This window comes from Rhinoderma darwinii, chromosome 2 (genome assembly GCF_050947455.1).
Source record: "Rhinoderma darwinii isolate aRhiDar2 chromosome 2, aRhiDar2.hap1, whole genome shotgun sequence".
In the NCBI taxonomy this organism is placed as follows: domain Eukaryota; kingdom Metazoa; phylum Chordata; class Amphibia; order Anura; family Rhinodermatidae; genus Rhinoderma; species Rhinoderma darwinii.
The window spans coordinates 87,290,101-87,316,922 of NC_134688.1; the positions used below are offsets into that span (position 1 = coordinate 87,290,101).

The 26,822-nt window shown below is 43.2% G+C and overlaps 2 protein-coding genes across 7 annotated transcripts in view; one reads left to right on the plus strand and one right to left on the minus strand.

Annotated features, from left to right (window-relative positions):
- Nucleotides 1-14,136, minus strand: part of CBX5 (chromobox 5) — a 29,503-nt gene extending 15,367 nt beyond the window's left edge. Inside the window, exons 1-3 of one of the 4 annotated variants that reach the window (XM_075851874.1) lie at nt 13,916-14,126; nt 6,954-7,093; nt 4,287-4,343 (exon numbers count right to left, since the gene is read on the minus strand). In XM_075851874.1, coding sequence (XP_075707989.1) covers nt 4,287-4,311 — 25 coding nt within the window. In that variant the 5' untranslated portion in view covers nt 4,312-4,343; nt 6,954-7,093; nt 13,916-14,126. Of the gene's footprint in view, nt 1-4,286; nt 4,344-6,953; nt 7,094-13,324; nt 13,347-13,680; nt 13,776-13,915 lie in introns of those variants that run through there. The other 3 variants (XM_075851875.1, XM_075851876.1, XM_075851877.1) reach the window with 3 other exon arrangements.
- On the plus strand, nt 14,117-22,608 carry HNRNPA1 (heterogeneous nuclear ribonucleoprotein A1). 3 transcript variants are annotated; one of them, XR_012881342.1, is made up of 11 exons: nt 14,117-14,535; nt 15,167-15,283; nt 15,955-16,101; nt 16,183-16,393; nt 16,477-16,569; nt 17,819-17,935; nt 18,014-18,265; nt 18,445-18,627; nt 18,819-18,888; nt 21,882-21,963; nt 22,523-22,608. XR_012881342.1 is itself a non-coding variant. In XM_075851873.1 (10 exons), the coding sequence occupies exons 1-9, from the start codon at nt 14,521-14,523 to the stop codon at nt 18,881-18,883; spliced, it is 1,197 nt and encodes a 398-aa protein (XP_075707988.1). In that variant the 5' UTR covers nt 14,119-14,520; the 3' UTR covers nt 18,884-18,888; nt 19,012-19,330. The 3 variants fall into 3 exon arrangements, 2 of the variants coding, with proteins under 2 accessions (XP_075707988.1, XP_075707987.1); XM_075851873.1 differs by lacking the exons at nt 21,882-21,963; nt 22,523-22,608 and adding an exon at nt 19,012-19,330 and having other exon boundaries at nt 14,119-14,535; nt 17,819-17,932; XM_075851872.1 differs by lacking the exons at nt 21,882-21,963; nt 22,523-22,608 and adding an exon at nt 19,012-19,330 and having other exon boundaries at nt 14,120-14,535.
- Nucleotides 22,609-26,822: the final 4,214 nt, after the last annotated feature.

Sequence of the window (26,822 nt, forward strand, 5' to 3'; positions counted from 1 at the left end):
AATACGCAATTCATGGTAAAAACGCATACATTTTTTAATGCATTTTTTTCAATGCGGTTCGACCCCCCTTAACGTGTGAATGAACCCTAAAGGGAGGAAAGTATATAGGAATGGTTCTACTTCTCACCTTTTATTATTCTCTTTTCGTAGTGGCTTCAAAAACTGCACTGTGTGAATATACGCTAAGGCCTCATGTACACGACCGTAGCCATGTGCACGGCTGTGATTTTCGGGTCGGCCAGCCGCGGATTGTCACCTGCGAGCCGGCCGCAAATCTCGGGCCGTGCACATGGTCGCGTCCATTATTCTCTATGAGCCGTAATAAGACATGTCCGTTCTTTCTGCGGTCCAGGCTCCTGGGCCATGCACGGACCGTGAAAACCACAGTCGTGTTCATGGGCCCATAGAAATGAATGGGGCCGCAATTCTACTGTGGATTTTCGGGTGAATTGCGGCCGCAAAAGCATGTTTGTGTGTACGGGGCCTTAGGATTCATTCAAACATTGGAGTTGAAAAGCAGTAAGGAGCGCATCGAAAAACTGCATGCGTTTTTAATCGCAATTTGATGCATAAAAAAAAACAAAAACATCAAATTGCACTGAAAACACATGTGTTTTTTATGTGGTTCTAACTGCTCTTCAACCTCAGTGTGTGAATGGACCCCTAGACTATATCCAACGAACCCCAGCAGTTTGTTCACTAACAATTGGTTAAAGCTGCCATGAATGTCCGATGATAGGGGCAAATCACGGCTCTTCGTCCAAACTTGGATGGTGTGGTCTGGATTCCGGGATGGTGCTGATCTACCTCTCTGGCTGGATGGAATGTTCTGAACAAATCATATTACCTACCTGAGGTGCTTTGTCTGTATGTGTTTTCCCTTTGTTGTCTGGCGTTATGTGTTGTGCGTCCATATATTCAAAAGTGCTCTTATATGTGTCACTTCTCACTTTACTGGGGGGGCGGTCTCCCTGACTATTGCACTGATTTGATGCGAACATGGTACAGTTATTGCCGATATATCTCTCTTATCACTCAATTCTGATAGGTGGGAGGCTACCTTCTACTGTTGTTCTTATAACATATACATATATATATATATATATATATATATACATACATACATACTGTTGTTATACTATGATACTTCACTTAAATGTATTGCACTGCGTGCAAATTTCAATTTTTGTTTTGCACAAACCGTGAAATGTTTATGTATTGTTATATTTTCAAAATAAAAATCTTTGATAAAGAAAAAAAAAAAGTTGCCATGAATAAACCCACGCACACCTGTAGTACATTATTGGATTATATAGCGTAGGAATGTCCTCTCCTACTCTGTTAGGCCTCAAGCACACGGCTGTGCCCGTTATCACGGCCGGCCGCATTTTCGTGCCGTGGTCCCATGCAAAGTATGGGAGCATGGCCCCTAAAAAAAAAAAAACGAAAAGTAGGACATGCTCCATAATTCCCGGCACGGTTCTATGGCACAAACACCCATCCGTAGCGATTCGGAAAGGTGTCCGCGGCCAATAGAACCGGGCGGGTCTGTAATCGCGGTCCGCAATTACGTCGATTTTTCATGGCTGTGTGCATGGGGCCTTATTTGTATGTCTATTATATTATGCATACCTTATATCAAGGGTCAGCAACTTTTGCCACTCCAGTTGCCGTAAAACTACAATTCCCAGCATGCCCTGGCAGCCTTTGGGTGGAATAATAAAGCATTTGGCTATTAGGGCATGCTGGGAGTTGTAGTTCCACAGCAGCTGGAGTGCCGAAGGTTGCTGACCCCTGCCTTATATAATAACTTGGCACTTTATAAAGGATATTAATTGCATATTCCGAAGAATAATATCCATAATATTCATCCATGTTCTCTGAACGCCCAAGTAAACTGGATATGAAAGCAATGAAGCGATTACTGCTCTAACTTACAACTATAATATACATTCTTCACTAAAAGTTTATATTTATTCCTCTCTCGATATTCGTCTATGACTTATAAAGGGTTAAGTTAGAGGTTTCCCCTCCTCCATTTGGATGTAAAGCAGCACAGTAGCAGGAGAGAAGAGCTGCAGAAGAGGCTGAGCCTCCCTTCCCCCACAGGTTGGTGGGGGAGGGAAAGGAAAGAAAATCAGATACAGCCACTATTGAGGATAGAGCAGCTACAGTAATGGTAGAAATGCACACATGAAGAGTCCATGTCCATTCTCAACCACAGGATACAAATACTAGCAAGAAACCGAGAAAATAAAGCCAAATACACATGAAACGCATCTAGGCTGAGACACCAGGATATCGGACGTTTCTTTCAAACTGGAAACGTACAGTAAATGGTTGTGGTTTTGCGATGCGGTTATTGGCTGCGCGGTTCTTACAGGTGAAGTATATAAGGATGCATGTAGATGAGACGTTTTCAGCCGCACCATAAAAAATTTAACCAAAAACGCACGTAGTTTTACTGCAAATTGCCATGGTTTGCTATGCGTTTTTTGCCCGTTTGGTGTTTACATGTAAAGAAACACATTTATTTCACAAGTTTCACCCGTAAAAACTGCACAGGCAAAAACCGCATTGGAAACAGTGGCAAAACGCAGAAAAACCATGCGCTGTTTTGCCATGATTTTTGATGCGTCTCTTAACGTGCGGCCAAAAACACCCCATCTAAATGCACTCTTACAAAAATGTATTTCACTTGTAAACACCGAGCGGCCAATAAAGCATCGCAAAACCGCTGCAACGCTCTGTAAGGGTCTATTGAGACGTAGCGGTCGAGGTGCGGTGAAAAAACGCACCAAATTGCAGTGAAAACGCAGTATTTCGGAAAAAAAAATTATGCAGTTTCAACCGCACTTCAACCACGTCGTCTGTTTAGACCCTAAGAACTTATTCACACGAGCGTATTTCACGTCCGTGTTAACACGCGTTAAAACAACGGACGTCACACGTTCCTATGCAATTTAAATGGGCCAATCAGTGTTTTTCGCGCAGCGTGTGTCCGCTGCGTGTAACTCACCGCATGTCCTATTTGGAACCCACTGCATGCCACACGGAACTGCAACGCAGGAAAAACGCTGAGTGTTTTACGCGCGCAAAACGTACACGCTCGTGTGAATTAGGCCTAAAACAAGTGCGCAGACATCTAATCAACAGATGGCGACACAGATGCCAATCCAGAATGTACACATTTTTTAGCACAGCATTAGGGCTAAACGTGCAAACTCGGATGTGAAAACCCGGCAGTTTTTCACGTCCGATTTACACCCATGTGGGACCCGTTTTCACGGATCCCTCATATACTTGAGTCTATTGAGGGATCCGTGAAAACGGAAAAAAATAGGACATGTTTTATTTTACAACAGACCTTCACACTGTCCGTTAAAACGGCCCCATTCAAATACATGCGTCCGTGTAACGGCCGTCAGACGGACGTATACAACATATAGCCCTTAGGGCTCATGCACACAACCGTATTACAGATCTATAATGGGGGGGGGGGGGGGGGGGGATCCAGGAATCTGAAATGGAGATCATCCTGTGCTTGTTCCAGTTTTGTATGACCGTGTCAGTATAAAGGGGGCATTGTCTACTGTCCTTGCTATTTTACTCACGGGCTATATTACTGTGCAAAATGTACACAACGAGAATGTAATACATTCCATACAAATGGAACACAAAAGTGCCAGCAGGATATCCGGAATACACTCCATACACACGGTGACTTTACAGCGGCATGATACTGCCAGGGTGGCCAAGTGCACCATATTCACATAGTGTATGAATGGCACAGATTATTTTTTTACATTTGGCCAGCAGCTTTGAGCGGATGCACAATGTAGAAAGGTTTTTCTAAAAATAAAAAATAATACCCACTGATCACCCATTCCACCACAGCGCCTCTTCTGGCTCACCCCTTCAGGACAGAGCGGGCATGCAGACCGGGGTGAGTGACGTCACCAGTTTTCCGGTCCACCTCATTGACTTATATTGAACTGATGTCTAATTACAGTTAGATTACCATTGGGGGAAAGTGGTTTGGTCGTGACATCCATCTACCTGCAGGATTGCGTCTGTGGCCTTTAGCCACTATCATGAGAGGACGTGGGGGCTGAATGGCTATACAGCACTTACATATCGAAAGTGACTGCCATTCAGTTGCTTTGCTGTGGTGTGATTCTCAACATGTCAGTGTTGCTGTTTTTTTTTATTAAAACATGAAGGCAATAAAAGAAAAAAAACATTTTACAAAGCATTGAATAAAATCTGCAGCCAGTTTATTGTACCTGTTGGGGCCTCAGTGATGTCCATTATCTACGTCGGATGTGGGTTGAGCCGGAAAACTTGAGTTGTAAAAAAAAGACAAACATTTGACAGATATACATGTGAACTGTGTCAGGACATCATATTTGAAGTGAGACTCCAGTTTGGAGCCATTTTAACTATTAGGGAATTACATTACAAACAATTCACAAATGTTATTACTCTATTAGGTTGGCCATACGCATTAGACGCCAGTCGAACCAACAATTTTGGTGGGACTGGACGACCACCTAATGTTTACGGCAGGGTCCGGACTCTCCCCAACGGCAAAAGTCAAGGTAGTGAAGGGTCGGACATGCTGAATTTCAAAATGCCCGATCCTTTTTATGCAAATAGATAAACCGCTGCTAGGAGTCCGGGAGCAGCATTCTTACTTCTCCCTATTGAAAACACATTCACGCTTGGCCAAGCGGAGCGTGAATTTGTATGGGGTAGCCGGGAGGAATAGCTGTCGGCTGAACAATAATTTGGCCGACAGCTATCAAGTGTATGTATGGCCAGATTTCGAGTATTGGTGGGAATCCTATTCCACAGAATACAAACCGCATGCACAGTAGTTTACAGAATAATGGCTGACAAATAGCGGACAGCCCTGAGGGAATACTCTGGACTGACCTTCATACCCTCCTGTAATATTGCAACTTCCTCTACTTAGGTCTCATGCACACGGCTGTATTATGGATCCATGTTGTAGAATTCCCATAGAGCCTATACTGTACCTTCATGTGCTGATTTCATACAATGACATGTCCCGCTGCATGCTGTATTACCAATGTATTCTCTCCAGAAACATTGCTTCTAGGGTAGAATATGGCGCCGCATGAAGGTAGATTAGAACACAGTCTACAGCTCCACAAGGGAAACGTTGCGACACTGAGTTCCGCCTCTGTCGTGTTCATGAGGCCTTAAAGGGGTTTTACTATCAGGGACATTTATGAGATATCCACAGGATATGCCATAAATGTCAGATAGATGCGGGTCCCATATAGATGCTCGCATGTAACGCGGTTTCCGTAACTGCCATTCCCTACTATGGGACTTACGGAAACAGCGTAGCTCAGCGGTTTCTTTTTATGGTCGGGAATCACACGAGTCAACCAGAGCACAGAGAGGTAGAACAGGGTTTAGGGGGGCCCGCTCTAGAGATAGGTGCGGGTCCCAGGCCCTGTGGATATGCCATAAATGTGCCTGATGGGAAACCCCTTTAAGTTAGGAGGGCTTCTGATAATGACATTATAGAAGGGAAGTGCTCACAATGCAATTCCCAAATAATGTAGTTAAAGTGTGATCTCCTGCCCGACCTGACATTGGGCGTGGAGAGATGCTCCTGCACGCTAGGCAGTACAGTTGCGCGATATCAGGTCAGGCAGGAGATCAGAGATCCACTTTAATAGACATACATTAAAAGGGTTGTCTCATGGCAGACATTTATGGCATAGCCACAGTGGCTGCCTCGTCAGGCAGGGACAGGGGCCCCAGTTCTGGATATAGGTGCAGGCCACATAGGCAGAACCCGCAACTATCAGCCATTTATAGCATATCCTGTGGATATCCCATAAACGTCTGTCATGAGACAACCCATTTAAGATATATCTGATATCAAGACAACCCAGCAGGTATGGGCAAATTCCGACAACTTCATCCGTTAAGTACAAATTGAAGTTCTTCAAGGAAAATCCTGACCGCTAAACATTATGTCTGCCCAAAATGTAGAATAATGACAAAGTGCTAATTTAATCTGGACAAGTCTTCCCTGCAAATGTAGTTTACTGAAACGGTGTCATAAATTGAGTTATCGCTTCATTCTGACTGATCTATTGTCTTGTTTTAATTTCATGTTAATCAGAAATAAACCAAATTCTATTCAGAGTAATGTTATCATGTCAAAGAGTTTTTGGGTGTGGTGAAAATGTCTTTGAGTGATGTGTAAGCAAAGAATGAATAAAACGAGTCCAGAACAGACAGGACCCAACAATCGACATTCCCAGTTCAATACCCCTACATGTTACATAAACAAGAACAATGACCCCCCCCCCCCCCCCCGAGATGTAATGAGAAAGACACTATTTCTCTGCATAACAATACACCATCACTGCAAGCAGAGCACATGCATAACAAAGACATGGAGACATCATGTGGCCACATGGTGTGAAACTGGCAAGATGTAATAGCAGGTCTGACCCACAAACAAACCGATTTGCCCAACTACCTCCATATCAGCAGTGGTGTAACTGGGCATACAGCAGAAATGTCATTGGACGGAGACCATAAGGAATGGGTGACCCAACATCTACGGAGGTAGCATTAATAATAGTCCGTGATCCCTAAGGTGCTGGAAGATCACAGCTTTGAGTCCTTGTGATTGGCTGACAGGTATTATGCCGGGCCTAGGAGTATGTGCCAGGAGCGAGACCCTGTGGCTATAGCGGGCACCATCTCCATCTGGGCCCCTATGCAGCTATACGTCCACCATTATGGCAAGGGGTATTCTGTGTACATGATCTACCAGTATACTCTGTATATCAGGAGGTTATGTTTTTATTCACGGTTTTATTGCTTTTTTTACATTTTTGACGCTACTTTTTTGCAACAGAATAAAACCATAAAAAAGCTCTCCTGACCAGCCTCACCCTCCTTTCCGGTACAGCTGCTCACTTTCTCCGGATCTGGCAACAGCAGAGCAGCCTCTCCCCTCCAACGGCTACTTGTCTACGTTCAGATAATGGTTAATGAGTAAGCGTACGTACACACGTTCAGAGGGTTTTTTTTTCTGTAGAGGAACCGCCAGGAAAACGCAGGTTAGAAACAATGAAAAAAAAAACTTGAAAGTATAAAAATGTTTGTATTCTTCCATTTTTTTGCATTAATTAACTTCCACAAATAAAATCAATACATTTTTCTGTGTCCTCCACAATGCCTGTAGTGACGTAATTCTGCTCACACAGGAACTTTATATAATGTAATCAAAATAATTGATAGCGGTTTTTTTAGCGGTTGAATCTTTCCCCATAGAAGTCGGTAGGGAAAAAAAAAGCTTAGGATTGTGACAATTACCACAGCGGATAGCGCATGCACCTGTTTTTAAAATATACGCCACAGCTTCAAAATTGCACGCATGATGAACGCAAGGTCTGTCAGGCTGGGATCCCACGTACCGTAAACTCTGCGGAATTTCCGCAATGCAATTCTGTGCGGAAATTCCGTAGAATTTACAGTAGCAGCAAAGCGGATGAGATTTTGCTGCTACTGCAAAATCAGATGCGGAAAAAAACCGTAGTGAAAACGTTAATAAATTGACCTGTGGAGCGGAATTTAAATCCGCAGCATGTCAATTTATGCTGTGTTTTCGTTGATTTTCTGTTGCGGGTTTTCCCTCATAGAATTCAATGGGGATGCAAAACCTGCAACAAATAGCCAAGTGATTCCACCGGAAAAACGGCACCTAACGTGGTGCGGTTTTTCGGACAGGATGTGCTGCGGGTTCCAGGTGAGATACATTGCGTAGTTTTACGCAGCGTATCAGACCCATGGGAACCCGGCCTAACCACTACTCTCCTTTGCACAAAAATGTTGACGCAGCGCACCTTTCCCCTAGAAATACACATGATGAGATTGAGTTGAGTGTGACTATGCCTTTACAGGCCTGTAGAGGTGTTATTGCACCCTCTGACGGGTGAAATATCTTAGGCCGGATTCACACGAGCGTGTTCGGTCCGTAAGTAGGCCGCATTTCCCGGACCGAACGCAGTGCAGGGAGCCGGGCTCTTATCGTCATAGGCACCTATGACGCTAGGAGACATTTAAAAAAAAGTTATTCAATCTTGCTTTTAAATCCCACTGTGACTTAAAGAGGCTCTGTCACCAGAATATAAGTGCCCTATCTCCTACATAATCTGATCGGTGCTGTAATATAGAGAACAGTGGTTCTTATTTTGAAAAACAATAATTTTTGAGCAATTTTAGATTTAGGGTATGTTCACACGGCAGCGTCCGTAACGGCTGAAATTACGGGGATGTTTCTGCCTGAAAACATCCCCGTAATTTCAGCCGTAACGGCATGTGCAGGCGATTGAACGCCGCGTCAATTACGGACGTAATTGGCGCTGCTATTCATTGGAGTCAATGAATAACGGCTCCAATTATGGCCAAAGAAGTGACAGGTCACTTCTTTGACGCGGGCGTCTATTTACGCGCCGTCATTTGACAGCGGCGAGTAAATATACGCCTCGCGTGAACAGACAAACGTCTGCCCATTGCTTTCAATGGGCAGATGTTTGTCAACGCTATTGAGGCGCTATTTTCGGACGTAATTCGGGGCAAAAGCGCCCGAATTACGTCCGTAATTAGTGCGTGTGAACATACCCTTATGCTAATTAGGTTCTTAATGACCAACTGGGCGTGTTTTTACTTTTTACCCACTGGGCGTTGTGGAGACGTGTATGACACTGACCAATCAGTGACCCATCAGCGTCATACACTTCTCATTGTTCCAGCCCAGCTTCTTTCACTGCACAATCACACTGTAACAATGGGCTGGAACAATGAGAAGTTTATGAGGCCTATTAGTCACTGATTGGTCAGCGTCATACACTCCTCTGTACAACACCCAGTTGGTCTAAAGTAAAAACACGCCCAGTTGGTCTTTAAGAAACTGATTAGCATAAATCTAAAATTGCTCATAATTTGCTCAAAAATTAAAGTTTTTCAAACTAAAAACCACTGCTGTTATCAACATTACAGTGCCAATCAGATTATGTAGGAGATAGGGCACTTATAATCTGGTGACAGAGCCTCTTTAACAGGTATAACTTTTAGTAGTTGAGTAATTGCATCATTTTCTTTGTGCTTCACGATACAGAAAGAAAACGGACATAATGACATTGAGAACTATGCCCCATTGTCAGAAATAAGTGATCGTTCACAATGCCTAACAAATGTAAAGTCCATGATCCGTCCATTTTATTTTTTTTACAAAAACAGGAATGGATCGTAGAAGGAAAATATAAATGCTGGAATCCATTCCAGTTTAGCAATAATTATGTAGAACACAAGTCCATGGAGTAGATCTTGAGAAGTTTTACCATTGATTTTGTGAGAAAAACCACAGCATATGTAAGAAGGCCAGTTTTACCACGTTGTATCAGAGATTCTCTGAGGACTTCTTTATTTAAAGCAGTTTTCCAGGACTTTTAAAGACCTTTCCTAGATACTAAACTATCCCGTACTTACCCCTGAAATGCTGCACCCCTTCAATCCTAGAAGCTCCTGCAGCCCCATGTGCTACCGCAGCCAATCACTGCCCTCAACAGATATTCTGCCATGAAAGGAACACGACTGCTAAGACCACTGATTGGCTGCAGTAGCTCGTGACAGAAGCGGAGGGGAGCGTAGCAGCTGTGCAGGAGCAGTGGGGAGGGGGATTTCAGAGAGAAGCACTGGATAGTTTATTTTAAAGCATTCCCTGCCCTAGGAAAAGTTATAAAAAATCGTGGAAATCCCATTAAAATAACTGTTACAATACTACCAGTACTGTGCTTTTTGCATGCCCTTTGCTCCATTCATGGTCAAACTATGGCCACAGGGGGTCCAGAATACAGACAGTTAACTTTGGTGTGGTAACCCCCATCTAGATGAGACCTTAGGCCACTTTCATACAGCATTGTAGTCCGTATTTTATATCAGTGTTTGTAAGCCAAAACCAAGGAATGGGTCCATAACAGGACGGTACAAATCCTTTCATTACACTTCTTCTCTGAGGCCGTTTCACTCCTGGTTTTGGCTTCCAAATACGGATATAAAATCCTGCCATGGGTATAAGGCCAGTGTCACAAGTTTTGATGCTGTTTTTGGCTCAGTTTTATTAGCCAAAGCCAGAAGTGGATCCAAAAGGAAGGAAAGGTATAGAGAAAAGACTGATTAAGGCTTCGTCCACGTCAGGGCTCCGTTCATTGGTTCCATCGGAGCTTTCCGTCAGGGGAACCCATGAAAGGAATCCTGACTTTAACAAATGCATCACCATGGATTTCAATCGTGACGGATCCGGTGCAAATGGTTTCCGTTTGTCACCGTTGTGCAAGGATTCCGTTGTCGAGACGGAACCAATACCATAGTCAACTGCGCTATTCATTCCGTCAAAAGACGAAACTCTTGCACAACGGTGACAAACGGAAATCATTTTGTTCTGACGGAAGCAATACCATAGTCGACTGCGCTATTCACTCCGTCAAAAAATGGATCCCTTACACAACCCATTTGCACCGGATCTGTCACCATTGAAATCAACGTTGATGCAAACGGAAACCTATGGTTTCCGTTTGGATTCTGTTCATAGGTTCCCCTGATGGAAAGCTCCAACGGAACACCTGCCGCAGACGTGAATGGAGCGTAATCTCCTCTTTCCTTTGTCTCCACTCCTGTGTTTGACTAAAAAAAAAAAAAAAATAATAGAGCAAAAAAGTGCGTGCGTGTGTGTCTGGCCTGTCCTTACGACCCTTTTATACTGGCGTTCACAGAATGCTCGTTCCCGATAATTGCCCTGTGTAAACAGGGCAACGATTTGGCCAATAAACGAGCAAACGCTCATCGGCTGATTGTATTGTTTATGCAGCCAAAAAATATTATCGTTATTGGCAGCACATCTCCCTGTGTAAACAGCAAGACATGCTGCCAACACGATAGAAACGTACGAGGACGAGCAATCGTAGTAATGAGCGCTCATCCCCATACAGAGCTCCTTGTGAAAGAAGCAAACCAGCTCTCGTTTACACGGCCCACGCCAGGCCGTGTAAGAGGACTCTAAGGCAGGATTCACACGAGCGTGTGCGTTTTGCGCACGCAAAAGGCACTTGACAGCTCCGTTTGGATGTTTTCATTAATCCTTTTCACTGCTGTTGCGCGAATCACGCTGGTCGCACGGAAGTGCTTCCGTGTAGCATGCGTGATGCGCGAAATACGCCCAAAGAACGGACATGTCGTGATTTTTTCAGCGGACTCACACTGAGTAAAAATCATGCACCTGTCTGCACGGCCCCATAGACTAATATAGATCCGTGCGACGCGCCTGAAAATCACGCTCGTTGCACGGACGTATAACCCGTTCGTCTGAATAAGCCCTTCGGCTGCTTTCACATGGCTGTACAACATGCATTTTAGGGTCTGCAACACCAAGACCTCTGTTTTACTAAACTTAAAGAGGCTCTGTCACCACATTATAAGTGCCCTATCTCCTACATAAGGAGATGGGCGCTGTAATGTAGGTGACAGCAGTGCTTTTTATTTTTAAAAAAACGATCTATGTTCACCACTTTATTAGTGATTTTAGATTTATGCTAATGAGTTGTTTAATGCCCAAGTGGGCGTATTTTTACTTTAGACCAAGTGGGCGTTGTACAGGTGGGTGTATGACACTGACCAATCAGCGTCATGCACTCCTCTCCATTCATTTACTCAGCGCATAGGGATCCTGCTAGATCACTATGTGCTGTCTTATACTAACACATTAACAATACTGAAGTGTTTAGACAGTGAATAGACATTCCACGGAATGTCTATTCACAATCTCTGCAGTTCGTTACGGTTTCTATGGTAGTTACAGCAGAGAAAGCGTAGTCTGTGAGTTACAGTATAGCAGGCGTAGTCTCACGAGATTACTCTGTCAGCTGTCATTTACAGCGAGATCTCGCTGTGCTGGAATCTCACAGAGACGCTACAGAAGTGTCAGGATTCTGAATACACATCACGTCCTGGCTGGAGGTAATGCATATTCATTGTCTGGACAGTGCAGTAATGTTATACTGTGTTTATGTGGCTGCACATAGCGATATAGCTATATCACTATGTGCTGTGTAAATGAATGGGGAGAAGTGTATGAGGCTGATTGGTCACTGATTGGTCAGCGTCATACACTCCTCTGCACAACACCTACTTGGCCATATAGTAAAACATGCCCAGTTGTCCATTGAGAAACTCATTAGCATAAATCTAATATAGGTCATAACTCCGTCAAAAATGATCGTTTTTCTGAATAAAAAACACTGCTGTTCTCTACATTACAGCACCGATCACATCATGTACAAGATAGGCCACTTATAATGTGGTGACAGCCTCTTTAAGGCACCATAGAAGTTTTCAATCCTATCCCATCTATGTCCCTGTATATACTGCAGCATTCACACGGTATAACATGGCTTACATCAGCTGAGAATGAACATTTTTTGCAATAAGGAAATGGGGGCAGACTGTCAGACACTTTTGGTAGCACATATTGTCTGGGGGAACAAAGGATCAGGCAGTCCGAATCTGGTTACAACAGATGTTGATGTAACATGTATAGTCCCCTTACATTTCCATTGAACAAATGAATGTGTGAGGCTCTGATCACATTATTTTTCAGGCACATGGAAGGGCTACACCAGGAGTATTCGGCCATTGACTCCCATTATATAAAAAACCGTATAGCACATGGTATGTGTTTTTTACTGTGCCCCTCTACATAGAAAAGCGTAGACCACCCCTCTTCTATACAGTGCGGACACATTCCATACCGACCCACCGCATGCCAAAAGAAAACACTTAGCATATACTCTGACTGCACGAGAGTCCATGGGCACATCATACACCTCCGGCGTGCCTGAAAAACATCTGTGAGCAGAGCCCACCCTGGGCATCAGTACCGTCATCGTGCACTGACTTGGCCCTGGATCTATCCACCAAGGGTTGCTGTTGGCTCCACAGAAATCAATGTGACCGCGTTTCCCTTGACTTCTATGAGAAAGTCAGTCCCTGGAACTACAGGAGCGTAGTAGCTCATGTGACACCAGGAACAAGCATCCGATGACAACACCTTCATGTAATTCAAGTCTTACAACTTTTTATAGATGTCAAAGGACTGGAAAATAATTTGGATTGCTACAGAAAGAAAGACGAACCTCACCGAGGCCGCTCAGCGCAAATACAGGCCGCAGTCTGATCAGAACTATGGGCAAGAACTTAATATCCTTACCCTCAACCTCCCCACAATGTAGACTTCACCTCCCCCAACATAACAAGGGATACAAGTGGTCTTTAGTCCATCCGTGTGGAACCTGTGGCTCGCCTTTCCGTGAAACATGTTGGGAGTCGTAGTCGCACAACATCAGTTAGATTAGTGCTTTAGGGAATACGGATTTCAATGAGCAGTGCTGTAGTGAGATGCAGCGGTGGCTGGTACTACGTGCTGTCTGGGTGCGAGGATCAGGACACACGGATCACATACGTATGTTCATACACAAACAAGACACGCACGCCCCGGACAACAAACGGATGCCACCCATCGTCCCTGATATACTCTAGGAGCAAAAACCCAGGAGGCCTCGATACCTGCTCCGCACGCCTTCTCCCTGGCACCGGCAGTCGCTCTATGCCCCGCCCCTTTCTAACAAGCCGATATTGGCAGCCGCCCGGTGATTGGCTCCTTGCTCTTATCAATCAAGTTTCCCCTCTACACTAGTAGCCGGCACCGTCTCCTTTCAATGAACCTCGGGAATACGGGTTAGTTTATTAAAGGTGTCTCTTTAGATTCCTGCTACAATAAACAGGGGCGCTGCTAACTCACCTTCCCCAACGACAACCGTGAGAAGCGGCCGCACTGAAATGCCGCTACCGGAGAGGGCTCTGCGCAGCGAATAAACCCCGCCAAAAACAAGCCAGGAAGCGCATGCGCAGACCCTCCCTCTTTGCACGCTCCCTCCCCCCGGTACTATCTCCTAACAAGGCTCTAAGATGCTTATCGCTCGGTTCCTTTGTAGTCTGCGTATAACGGCCAATACCGGGACGTGCATCTGATAACATTCACGCAAGGCCGCACTGCGTACCACACAGCCTTAAAAAACCACGAAAAACTACAAAGCCAAGCGTTTAAACCATTGATTGACAAGGCAGTGGACCAATGAGATTATGAATCGGAAACAGGCGTGATCAAGGCCACTTTGACCATAAGGAAGAGGCGTGTTTTTGTTTATTCTCCAATCAGAGGCGAGAATCGTCATAGGCTTCAGCTATTCACAAGCGGCGGAAATCGATTACGTCCAATAGGAAGACTTCGGGGCGTATAGCAATGAGCTAAATAGGTGGTTTGGGCTGGTTTGAGCTTTAATACTAGGAGGTCTCGCCTCTCTCTGGTCATCGTCGTTGCGGAGCAAGCAACAAGACATCGTCATCATGCATAAGTCCGAGGTAAGGGGTTATTGCGGGCTAATATGAGGCGATGGCGTTACACTGTATACTAAACACACGGAAGCGGATGGTTGATTTTTATTTTTTCTAATGTCCATTCGTAGTGCTTTTTTTTTTATACTGTTATTTTCGTGGGTGCGGTCTACATCGGTATGTATTGTTTTGTAGATTAACGATTATAAGCCGAACGGCCGTTTAGCCGGTCGTGAAGCGGGTGGTAGATGCGAATGAGTCAGCAGGCCTGTAAGCAGGCTTTGTCCGCCGCCATCTTGTGCGGCCTAGTCGTCTCCTCCACGTGTGCTGCGGCCTTACACTCGTCTGTATTAGAAGCTATATTTTATCGTAGTAGTCTTTCCTTATTCGGTTTAGTTACGTTTTAATTTTTTTTTTATGTTCGACTATTAATTTTTTTTTTTAATGGCGTCGACGCCAAGTCTCGTGGCGCCGTTAAATAGGTGCGTATTACAACCAATCAGATTTCATGTTACTCGGCCACTTATGTAAAAGACGCGTTCTGATTGGCTGCGACGCCTATCTGTTCTGTCTCCACCTGGTAATACGCCGGTTGTTTTTTTTAACCTCTCCCTCTCTTGTAAGGTATTGACTATTGGCGGTCTCTTTTGTATTTCAGTCACCTAAGGAACCTGAACAGCTCCGCAAGCTCTTCATTGGGGGCTTAAGTTTTGAGACCACCGATGAGAGTCTCCGCAACCATTTTGAACAATGGGGAGCCCTGACAGACTGTGTGGTAAGTTTCTATAGCGCGAATAGTAAATACATCCATATTTCTTACATTCAAGTATATGCCTGCCCTAAAATCTAATCATGAAACCCAAAGCCTCGTCTCCATTGGCTGTGCACTTGGTCTCTGGTTTACATCCTAAAATGTCATCTTATGGACAATAGGTACAGTGTTCAATGGGAATTCTGTTAGTCCTGAGAAATCCTTGCCCCCCATTTGATCACTAGATCTCCACCAGTTCTGAGAACCTCCTTTTTGACATGATCTGGGCTGGTTTGTGTTGTCAAGCGTCCTCCTTTCAATGGTCCTTTCTACCAAACGTGCTTATTTTATACACCAGGTAAATTTAGTGATCTGCTACTTTTAGTTATACAGTTAGAGATCATATATAAGCCATGGTGAAACCTCTGCAGCAAGTGTTTGATTTTCCTGCAGCGCCACCTCAGGGGGAGTGAAGCATTGCAGTGCTCATTGAAATCAATGTTTTATCTGCACAGTTTAAAGACTAATTTTAGCCTCTGCTCTCGTTGCTAGATGGGGAGGGGGGTTAAATTATTGGACTCGTTACTTAACCTAAATGGGTATGTGAAAATGTTGCTATTTTTTTTCCCCATCAACCCCTTTTAATCAACTCTGGCTTTTGTATGCAATTAACATATATAAATTTTGCCATTTAGGTCATGAGAGATCCAAACTCAAAGCGTTCCCGTGGCTTTGGCTTTGTCACATACACTTCGGCAGAGGAGGTTGATGCTGCTATGGAAGCCAGGCCTCACCGGGTAGACGGACGCGTAGTGGAACCGAAACGTGCTGTTTCCAGAGAGGTAGGTGTCCTATGTGGTGTATTGGGATGGGGGTTCATTTGTTCTTTCTGGTGCCTGATCTAATAAAGCCTTGTTTTATAGGATTCTCAAAGGCCTGGTGCACACCTCACAGTTAAGAAGATCTTTGTTGGGGGAATAAAGGAGGACACAGAAGAACATCATTTAAGAGACTACTTTGAGAAGTATGGAAAGATAGAGGTGGTAGAGATAATGACTGACCGTGCCAATGGAAAGAAAAGGGGATTTGCTTTTATCACATTTGAAGACCATGATTCAGTTGACAAGATTGTTAGTAAGTGCAGTTATTTTTGGTAAACCAGAATTGAGCTTATGTGAGGTTTTAGTTGCATGCTAATCTTGTTTTGGTGTTTTTAGTTCAGAAATATCACACGGTCAATGATCACAACTGTGAAGTGAGGAAGGCGCTGTCCAAGCAAGAGATGGCATCGGCATCTGCCAGCCAAAGAGGTGAGTTATCTGCCAGTTTGCATATTACTAGCGTTAACTTGGTAACTTCAATGTAGTACAGCTGAACATTGACCAGGCATATTTTAGATGTACTGCCTTAATTTTTTTAAATCTGCCTAGTTTTGGCTGTCTGCTTATATCTAGGAAGAAGGTTCCATGTGTCAGATTCTTATAACTGCATTGTATAATGACTTTTGGAGAATTGCGTTTCTCCCATCTGTATTGGTCCATATGCCATACTGCTTGGCGCATACAGATGTGTCCACCTTTTCTTTTTCTAAATCCAAAATAACCAGAGACATTAGAACAAGGAAAGTACCTCAGCTGGATGCCATCCGTTGCCCTTAGTCTTGCATGTTTTAATGTATACAATTTTACTGCATGGCAGGAGGTTGTATTGAATTTTTATCATGACAAATTGCTTCGCTTAATGCAATTGAAGAAACAGTAAGGGTGGATAAATCAATACTAGAATAAACTGCTCCAAGGGCTTTACTGGACTGTATTAAATGGGTGACATGTAATAGATTTTCTCTACAGCTCCTTCAGCATTTTGGCCTATTACGTAGGACTAGCATTTTAAAATCCATAGGTGCTCTACATTCAAGTGTACCTGAGGCTCTTTGCTCCTAGCTGTTAAAGAGGCTCTGTCACCAGATTATAAGTGCGCTATCCCCTACATAATCTGATCAGTGCTGGAATGTAGAGAACAGCAGTGGTTTTTATTTTGAAAAACGATCATTTTTGAGCAAGTTATGAGCTAGTTTAGATTTATGAGTTTCTCAATGGACAACTGGGCGTGTTTACTTTTTACCAACTGGGTGTTGTACAGAGGAGTGTATGACGGTGACCAATCAGTGACTAATCAGTGTCATACACTTCTCATTGTTCCATCCCAGTGTGATTGTGCAGTGAAACAAGTAAACACGCCCAGTTGCTAAAAACACCATACACGTCCAGTTGGAAATAAGAGAAAACACGCCCAGTTGCCGATCACATGCAATAGGAGATAGGGATTTGATCTGGTGACAGCCTCTTTAAGCCTCACAGATCGTCACTGACTGTCTTCAGGCGTGCAATATGAAAATTACATTTGGTGTAAATGTAGTCTCCTGAGCGTTAAATACTTTGGACTAAAGTTGGGTTTTTCGGCATTGTCCCTTCATAATGGATTAATGCTCTTGCAGCTATCTGTGGCTTGTGTAATGTTTATGCCTTTGACCTTGTTTAATTTTGCTTTTTTAATTAGGGCGTGGTGGTGGCGGTGGTGGAAGCTTTGGTGGACGTGGTGGTTTTGGTGGAAATGATAACTATGGAGGACGCGGAGGAAACTTTAGCAGTAGGGGTGGTGGTGGTGGTGGTGGTGGTAAGTGACTTTATCATGGGAGCTTTTGTAGGTTCTGTCCCCCCAACAAGATTAATGTAACTCTTTCTCTTTCCCCAGGTGGTTTTAGTGGACGTGGTGGATATGGAGGTGATAACTACAATAATGGGTTTAACAATGATAGCAGCTATGGTAACAACCCACCATATGGGGGTAGCAATCGTGGATATGGTGGAAGCCAAGGTTATGGAGGAGGCCAAGGTGGTGGAGGATATGGTGGAGGAGGAGGAGGAGGAAATGGCGGTGGCTACGATAGTTTCAACAATGGAGGAGGCGGAGGAGGAAGTGGCAGTGGATTCGGTGGTGGAAATGGTAAGTGGCTTTGTTGTATTGTCTTTGATGCCTCTGGAAACTCGGGCTTGTTCTACAATCTGCTTTGTTTGTTTGTTTTTTTAGGCCAAATGTTTAAAGTCTAGTGAAATATGAATGTCAACTTTTCACGTGTTTTTAAGTCTCTAAAGTATGACTGATTCTTGATTGTCTTGCTTTAGGTAACTTTGGAGGCAGTAGTGGTGGTGGAGGTGGCAGTGGTGCTGGAGGAGGAGGTGGGTACAATGACTTTGGCAGCTACAACAACCAGTCATCTAACTTTGGACCAATGAAAGGAGGAGGAGGAGGCGGCAACTTCAGTGGAAGGAGTTCTGGACCTTATGGCGGTAGTGGTGGTGGAGGCGGTGAGTAATTATTTTAGAATACTTTGTAAAGTCGGTGTAGCTTGTATAATGGCCTTATGATGTGCGATGTCCAGTTTCCCTCAGGTTTTTAACTTAATAGGTGGTTCACAATTCTGCTTAATAAGCTTATTGGTTTCAATGGGAGGAGTGTATTCTTTGGATGTTTTCTTAAATTATAGTTTTTGCTCTAGGTGGATTTGGTGGTGGTGGCGGCGGCAGTGGAAGCAGCAATTATGGAAGTGGCAGACGTTTCTAAACAAGGTATGTTCACAAGCAATTTTGTCAACTGGTTCTTCGGACTATGTGCAGAATAGGAAACTGCCGTTACATTTCAGCTGTCAAAGTATGTGTAGATTAACATACGTGTCCCGTATTATTCAACAGGAAACAATGCTTTAGCAAGAGAGGCGAGCCAGGCAAGCGACAGGTTACTACACAAGTTGAAATCAGCCAAGCACAGTTGTGGCAGGGCATAGCTGCTGCATGAAGAAATGTTAGCAAATCAGAATTACGTGTGAGGAAAACACAGGACTGTTCATGATTTAATTATGAAGACTTTGAGTTTGTTTTGTTAAAGTGTCAAGCATTCCTAGGAGTGGGTTTTACTGTATAGGACTTTTATATAATTTTTTTCTTTTTTTTTGCTGTTCACAAACTGTAAACTGCATCATGACTCTTTAATAAATGTGTCCTTTTTTTATAATTCTCTATCTAGAAGACATTCCTTTTTTGTAGGGGTTTTAAAGTCTCAGACGTGAAGGCTATAAGCTCTTCAGTTTGTGTTGGGGTAGAATTTCACGGGTCGACTATTAAAGCATACCTCCACTTTCACTGAACTATTAGTGGAAGAGTGTACAATCGCTTTTCTAAATAAGTTGTATTCTAGTTTCTGCTTCTAATAGAAGCCGAGACCTTGTATAGTCTGTTCTGCCAGCAGCTCATAGTTCTCAAGGGCTCCTGTATGCAGAACGGCCGCTGGTATTGTAGGATTCTACAGTGCTGGCGGTCTATCTGCATATGGGAGACTAGTAGGTTGCGTTCTCCTGCTAAATTATGAGCTGCCAGCAACACTATACACAGCCCCTGCTGTTTGAAGCTGAAATGATAGTACAAGTTGTTTAAAAATTAAAAAAAATAATTGTACACAGGTTGTTTTTTTTCACTGAAATTGGGGGTATGCTTTGTTAGGCTGTAGCAACCACTTGTCTGTTTCTAGACCAGGCCAAAGCCGTTATGAGTTTTTTTAAATACCTGGCTTACAGAGATCCAGATGAATATTAGTCTTATCTTAAACAAGTCTACATTGAGGCTGCTGGCTTTTTAATCTGAACGAGAATTAAATGGTTTAAGTCTAGCGGGACTGCTTTTTTAATCCAGTGACTGGGGGCCTCAAGCCTGAAATAACCATAACGGAGAATTCCCCCTACATTCACAATTTCATTGTACAGAACGGCATTTGTGTACCAGTCTAACATGGCTGAAGATGTGACAGCTAAACGTCTACAATATCATGTAAAGTGAGGCAGTAAATAAAGCTGCCAGTGTTAACAGCTTTTCAGTCAGACAATAACTGACAGGTCGGCTACAAGGTAGTGCTCTTGTGATGAATATACCTCCGGTTTGGGGTGCGTGTTAAAGGCCTTGAGAAATCCAGCAAAGAAAGCTAGACCTGTTTGATCGTATACAAGATGAGCTAGCATGGCACTGGAAGATGAAGACAGTTCAGAAACTGAGGCACAATAGCTTATGGCTCCTGAGACGGCTAGCAAGGAAGATGCACTCCAGCTCAGACCAGTTTTGCTACTTCTAAGCATAGCTGACATCCAGTAAGATAAGTGCACATTATTACAACTAGCAAGATAAAGGGGATTCATCAGCACATCGGAAGGAGGCAGACCAGAGTACAGAAGTTAAGCCTAGCATGCAGTACCAGCCAGAAGGGGCAGTTTTGTTACCTTGTAGGTAAGAACAGACTTTTCTTATGTCATGTACTATTTTGTGACATCAGTTATACAGGGTGCTTGGCTTAGTGGCTGGGTAAGTTGTCCTGCGTTGTCTTTGTATCTGGGGTGTGTAAAGACTAGATCTTGCAGCATATGAACTCTAGCTATTTTTCCAGTTTCCTTATTACTTGGGTTTGAGCTCTAGTTGAAGACAAACTTAATACAATAAAAGCTTAGCTGAACGTGCTAATTTTAAAGGAGCTGTATGTGAATTTTAAATACTGGCAACAACTTTCATATTTTTATTGCTTTAATGCATCTAAAATAAAGCAAGCTTGCTGTAGGTCTTGATTAAAAAAAAAATATTCCAGTTCTACAGCTCCTGGTAACAGACTACAGACAAACCTTGTGTAGTCTGATTCTGTAGCCACTATCGGTCTCCTACCTGGCTTATGAGTGATTCTGCTGTCACTCCATCTACTTGCTAAAAGATTACCTTGGAGACACAGATCTGATTCGGAGCTGTAGACACTACAATAGATATATTTTTTTAATCAAGAGCTTTTGCAAAGTTGCTTCGTTTTAGATTAATTGAAGCAATAAAAATTGTTTGTGGGTCGGCATAATTAAAGGTTGCCTGATCTAGAAAAGTAACTTTTTTATTTGGTTAATAGATGGAGAGATTCTTGTCTAACTTCAGTGGCACGCAGCTACAAAAAATGCATGCGCACAGCCCATCAGTTTAATGAGCGCTGTGTAATGCTTCACTTTCCCCTATGGTTTCGCTGCAGAGGAATTGAACACTTGGTCACTATTCCCCCCCCACTGATGAATTTCCTTGTGGTCCACTTATCTACTGGGGACAAAGGATGGTCAAACAATCCCTTTAAGCAGTGTTGAATTTTTTTTTTAGCTATACCATAGTAAACTTTATTTTCTCTCTTTGGTAGGTTGAGAGGAGCCCTGATTTATAAACACTGGTGGCTCCTTTAATAAACCTGAATGTACTCAAGTTTGGGTGCTCATTCTGTTTTACTAATCTCCCTCGTACTTCGTACAGTAGCAGCAGTTTACTTTAATTTATATTATAGTGTAATTTTACTTCTGGAAAATATTTTGACTACTTGCTGACTCCTTTGCTTTCTACAAGTAACATGTAATTTAAGGCTGTGGATGACTGTAGGGTAGTATGTTTTTTAGTTAGATGGTACACCATCTGCAGAATGTACAGCGCAGTTTGAGGGCAGTGCTTCATATATGAAATGTAAACACGTACTGAAAACTAAGGCTTAAATGTATGAACTCTCACAGGTGATGACTCAAGGCAAGAGCTTGGCATGTTCCAGAATTGACTGCCATACCGGAGTTGCTGTCATGGACTACAGAGTATAAGGTAAGGTGGTGGTACTTTATATACCCAGTGTTTTTATTGATGCGTAAATGATACCTTTTAATGTGATAGTTAAAAATAAATAAATTTGCATCAAATCATACTGCTACTGCTCCATTCCTTTCTATGGGGCTGCCGCTCTGCTATATTCAGCAGCCCCATAGACAAGAATGAAATGGCGGTCGATCATGCACTACCACTCCATTCCTATAAGGGTCCCAGGAATGGCAAGGTAAGCTTGATATCAGTGTGTCCAAGTTACCAGAACCCCACCAATCCGATATTTATCACCTATCCTGTTGAGTGATTAATAATTATGGGATAACCCCTTTAGACCGTTTCAATGGAAGTGTCTGGTGCATGATTTTAATGTCCAATCACCCAAACAATTTAATGGGGGGACTTTATGGCTAATCCAGTGATTCCATTGGGGTAGTAGTTGTGCTGTAGTTGCTGCTTTTTAAGGAAATACCCTAAATATTCACTTCAAGTTTTGTGATCCTATTGTCTGTCCCAAATGTGTTTTAGGAGATTCTAACTCTAAGCCCTTTATCCTCTGCAGGTGATGTGAAGCTGGTGAACCTACATCCGAGAATGCACTATTTTTAAAGAGATTTTATTTTTTTAATAAACGTTGTTTTTTTTTTACTTCAGTTGTCTTTATTTTTAGTCTGACTCTAGGTACTTCTAAATGGGTAGAAGTGCATGGAATGGTTTTGTTTAAGAGCAACTGAAAGGGGGGGTGGGTCGTTGGTTGGCATGGCAGCCTGTTCTGCCACCTTTGTACTCCTATGAAGCCCTGCTTTGAGCAGATAGGAGCCTGGCAGTATCCTGATATACTGCAATACATTAGTATTGCAGTGTACATGAACCAATGATTGATGGTTCAAGTCTAGGGCACAATTAAAAACATTTTGTGTTTTTTTTTTTTTTCAATTTTCCATTCGAGCACATTGTAAAAAAAGAATTAACTGGTAACACATCTGTAAAAGTCGAAACTATTACAATGTCGTTTAGTCTGCACGGTGAATGCTGTAAATTAAAACTGCCAGAATCTGTTTTTTGTCACTTCCCCTCTAAAAAAATGAATTAAGTGATCAAGTCTCATGTACTCCAAAATGGTACCAATGGAAACTACAGCTCATCCCGCAAAAAAGCACAGATATCGCTCAATTGACATAAAAATTTGTCTCAATGTGGTGAAACACTAATTTTTGTCTTTTTTTTTTTTTTCCCCTGTAAAAGTAAAACCTATATAAATAGTTAACATGCAGTTTTTCCCCCCACTGAATGCCGTCAAAACAACCCCAATGATTGACGAATCACTCTCTCATTCCTCAAAGTTTGGAGTGTGTATTAGATCTGGGATATATTTTTTTTCTCTGTATAGGGGAACATTTATATACTCCTTCCTCAGCCTTGCTGTAATAGGCAGACCAGGACACAAATGCACCGTTTGTTCTATAAAAAAAAATCTGCTATATTTAAGAAATGTTTTGTCAGACATGTACTTCTAAAATATTATAGGAAGAAAGACCACACATAGTCCCGACAGATGGTGCGGGAAGAGACGTCTTTATCTGCTCTAACGCTTGCACCCATGGGGGGGGGGGGGGGAGAAGCATCTGGATCAAAAACAATGAGGAGATATGCGATATCATCAATTTCTGAATCTGATCCCTACTTAAATTCAGACTCCGGATCCTGGTGAGGCTAAGGGTATGTTAACATGCAAACTCAAACATATGAAAATACGGAGCTGTTTTCAAGGGAAAATTTTCAGACTTTTTTTTAAGCCACTCGCGATTTTCATGGCCGTTTTTGGAACGGATTTCTATAGAGTAAATGAGAAATTGCTCGAAAAATGTCCCAAGAAGTTATCTGCACTTTCTTTTTCGCGTCTTTTTTTTTTTACGTGGCTATTTTTCAAAACTGCCGTGTAAAAGAACCGCCCGTCGAAACCGCATCGTTTTTCCGATTGCAATCAATGGGCAGATGTTTAGAGGTGCTCTGCTTCCGATTTTTCGGCTGGTTACGGCTCAAAAAACGGCCAAAAATATCCAGTGTGAACATACCCTAACAATTTATTAGTCCCGCTGAAGACCACAGGAAAGACTAGCCCAGGAGAGACAAGGAAACTGATTTTCCTTTTAGTCCTGAAAATCATAAGGATGAAATTGATGCGAACGAAGGTCGCAAAGTAGACCACACTGCCCTTTATGGACGCATCACAATTAAAAGACCCCATGGATAGGAAGGCTGAGTCTGCTCAGGGGTTGGGAAACAACATTGGCCTTACTTAAAGGAACAGTGTCATCACAAATATTTTATTTATATGTTAAAGATGTTAGTGCCTTAATATAAACGTTTATTTTCATTTGTGTGTTTGTGTTTTACAGTTTCTTTTTTTCACACTTTTTTTTCCCTATGGGGGCTGCCATTTTTTGTTCCATTTCTGTGTGTGTCGATTAACGACACACACAGACATGGAATACGGCAGCCACAGTCCCATAGGGACTGCGAACGGCTCCCGTCCCATTGACTGCCGTGTACGGCGTCTGTGTGGGAACTGCGCATGCGCCGCTCCCACACAGTCCTATTCGAAATTGGCGCCGTCCGGCGCCATTTTCCTGTGGACCGGAAGTCGCGGCCGGACAGTAATATTACTACTTCCGGTCGCGGCTTCCGGACAAGTGCACATGGAACAGCGGCAGCAAAGGGGGCGGACGGGCCGCGGCGGCAGGAGCAGGTAAGCGATTTCAATGTATGTTAGTGTTTGTGTGTGTTTACTACTGCATGTAAACCTACTACACTGTGGGTTACCTCAAAAAATGGCGACGCACAGTGTAGCAGGTTAAACCTTTCAAACCCCTCGTTTATCCCGGCACTAGCCAGGATAAAGGAGGGGGGGATGCTGAGCGCTCACTAGAGCGATAGCTTTTAACCCAATGTTGCAATGCTGCAATTTTGGGAACTAGCTCCAAACAGCTCCATCTAGTGACCAAAAATGGGTAGTATTATAAATTTGAAAAAATTTATAATATTTCCTGACTCGCGAAAAAAATAAAAAAAATTTGAACAATGTTTTATCACCCACACACTAAATGTTTAAATTTTAAAAAAAAAACATGTTTTTGGGGCGACACCATGCCTTTAAAGGAACAGTGTCATCACAAATAATTTTTTTATATGTTAAAGATGTTAGTGCTTTAATAAAAATGTTTATTTTCATTTGTGTGTTTGTGTTTTACTGTTTCTCATTTTTACACTTTTTCTTCCCTATGGGGGCTGCCATTTTTTGTTCCATTTCTGTGTGTGTCGATTAACGACACACACAGACATGGAATACGGCAGCCACAGTCCCATAGGGACTGCGAACGGCTCCCGTCCCATTGACTGCCGTGTACGGCGTCTGTGTGGGAACTGCGCATGCGCCGCTCCCACACAGTCCTATTCGAAATTGGCGCTGTCCGGCGCCATTTTCCTGTGGACCGGAAGTCGCGGCCGGACAGTAATATTACTACTTCCGGTCGCGGCTTCCGGACTTGTGCACATGGAACAGCGGCAGCAAAGGGAGCGGACGGGCCGGAGGGAGCCGCGGCGGCAGGAGCAGGTAAGAGATTTCAATGTATGTTAGTGTTTGTGTGTGTTTACTACTGTATGTAAACCTACTACACTGTGGGTTACCTCAAAAAATGGCGACACACAGTGTAGGAGGTTAAACCTTTCAAACCCCTCGTTTATCCCGGCACTAGCCAGGATAAAGGAGGGGGGGATGCTGAGAGCTCACTAGAGCGAGGGCTTTTAACCCAATGTTGCAATGCTGCAATTTTGGGAACTAGCTCCATCTAGTGACCAAAAATGGGTAGTATTATAAATTAGAAAAAATTTATAATATTTCCTGACTCGCGAAAAAAATAAAAAAAATTTGAACAAATGTTTAATCACCCACACACTAAATGTTTAATTTTTAAAAAAAAAAACATGTTTTTCTGGCAACACATTCCCTTTAAAACAGATATCTTCACCACCTGTGTCTCCAGGTCCATGTGTGTGTATGGCTTGACCATCTAAATGACAGAACACCAAGGGATCAAATAATAGTGTCTATTCCCCTACTAAAAATGGCAACCGCTTTCATGGCGGATGCTTCAGCTGAGTGGGTTAGTGTGGCAGCGAAGGCAGATGCTCAACGATTCAGCTAGACATGCATTTTGGCGTCTCAAAATTGTGGCATTGCAGTTGAAGGTAATTACGTGTTTTGACTAGCACTAGAAAATATACTTGAAAAATCCTCAGACAAGAGGAATTCTCAACCTGTTGGCAAGCTCTTTAAAAAGGGGGAATCCTTTCATCCCTTTAGAGACCAGGAGAATTTAAGAGGTATACGGAAGACTGGTCGATGGAGCTACCCGAAAGGAGGTAGGGGTAAGAACAGCTTTAATCTGGGAAGAAGCACTTAGGATAAACAATGACGTATTGGTGAAAAACTAACTGACTACTGCTCCACTACATGGACGCCACGTGTTCGTACTGTCAGCCAATAGGACAAGCTCATTTAAAACAGGGGAGCTCAAGACATGCTTTCCTTCAATTGATAACCACGAACATTTTTAGTGTGCAGTGACTCCGATCCCTATCGACCACACATCTGAAGGGTACAGAAAGCAGTCAGGTGGATTTACTAACCTGCTCCCGCCATGGGATTTAAATACAGTCCTGGAAGGTCTTACTAAATCTCTATTTGAAACATTGCTAGATTCAAGCGGCAAAATGCTATCTTGGAAGACTATTCCTTATAGTAATTACTTCAGCCAGACGAGTGAGTGAGTGAGTGAGCGAGCGAGCTCCAGGCTCTATCT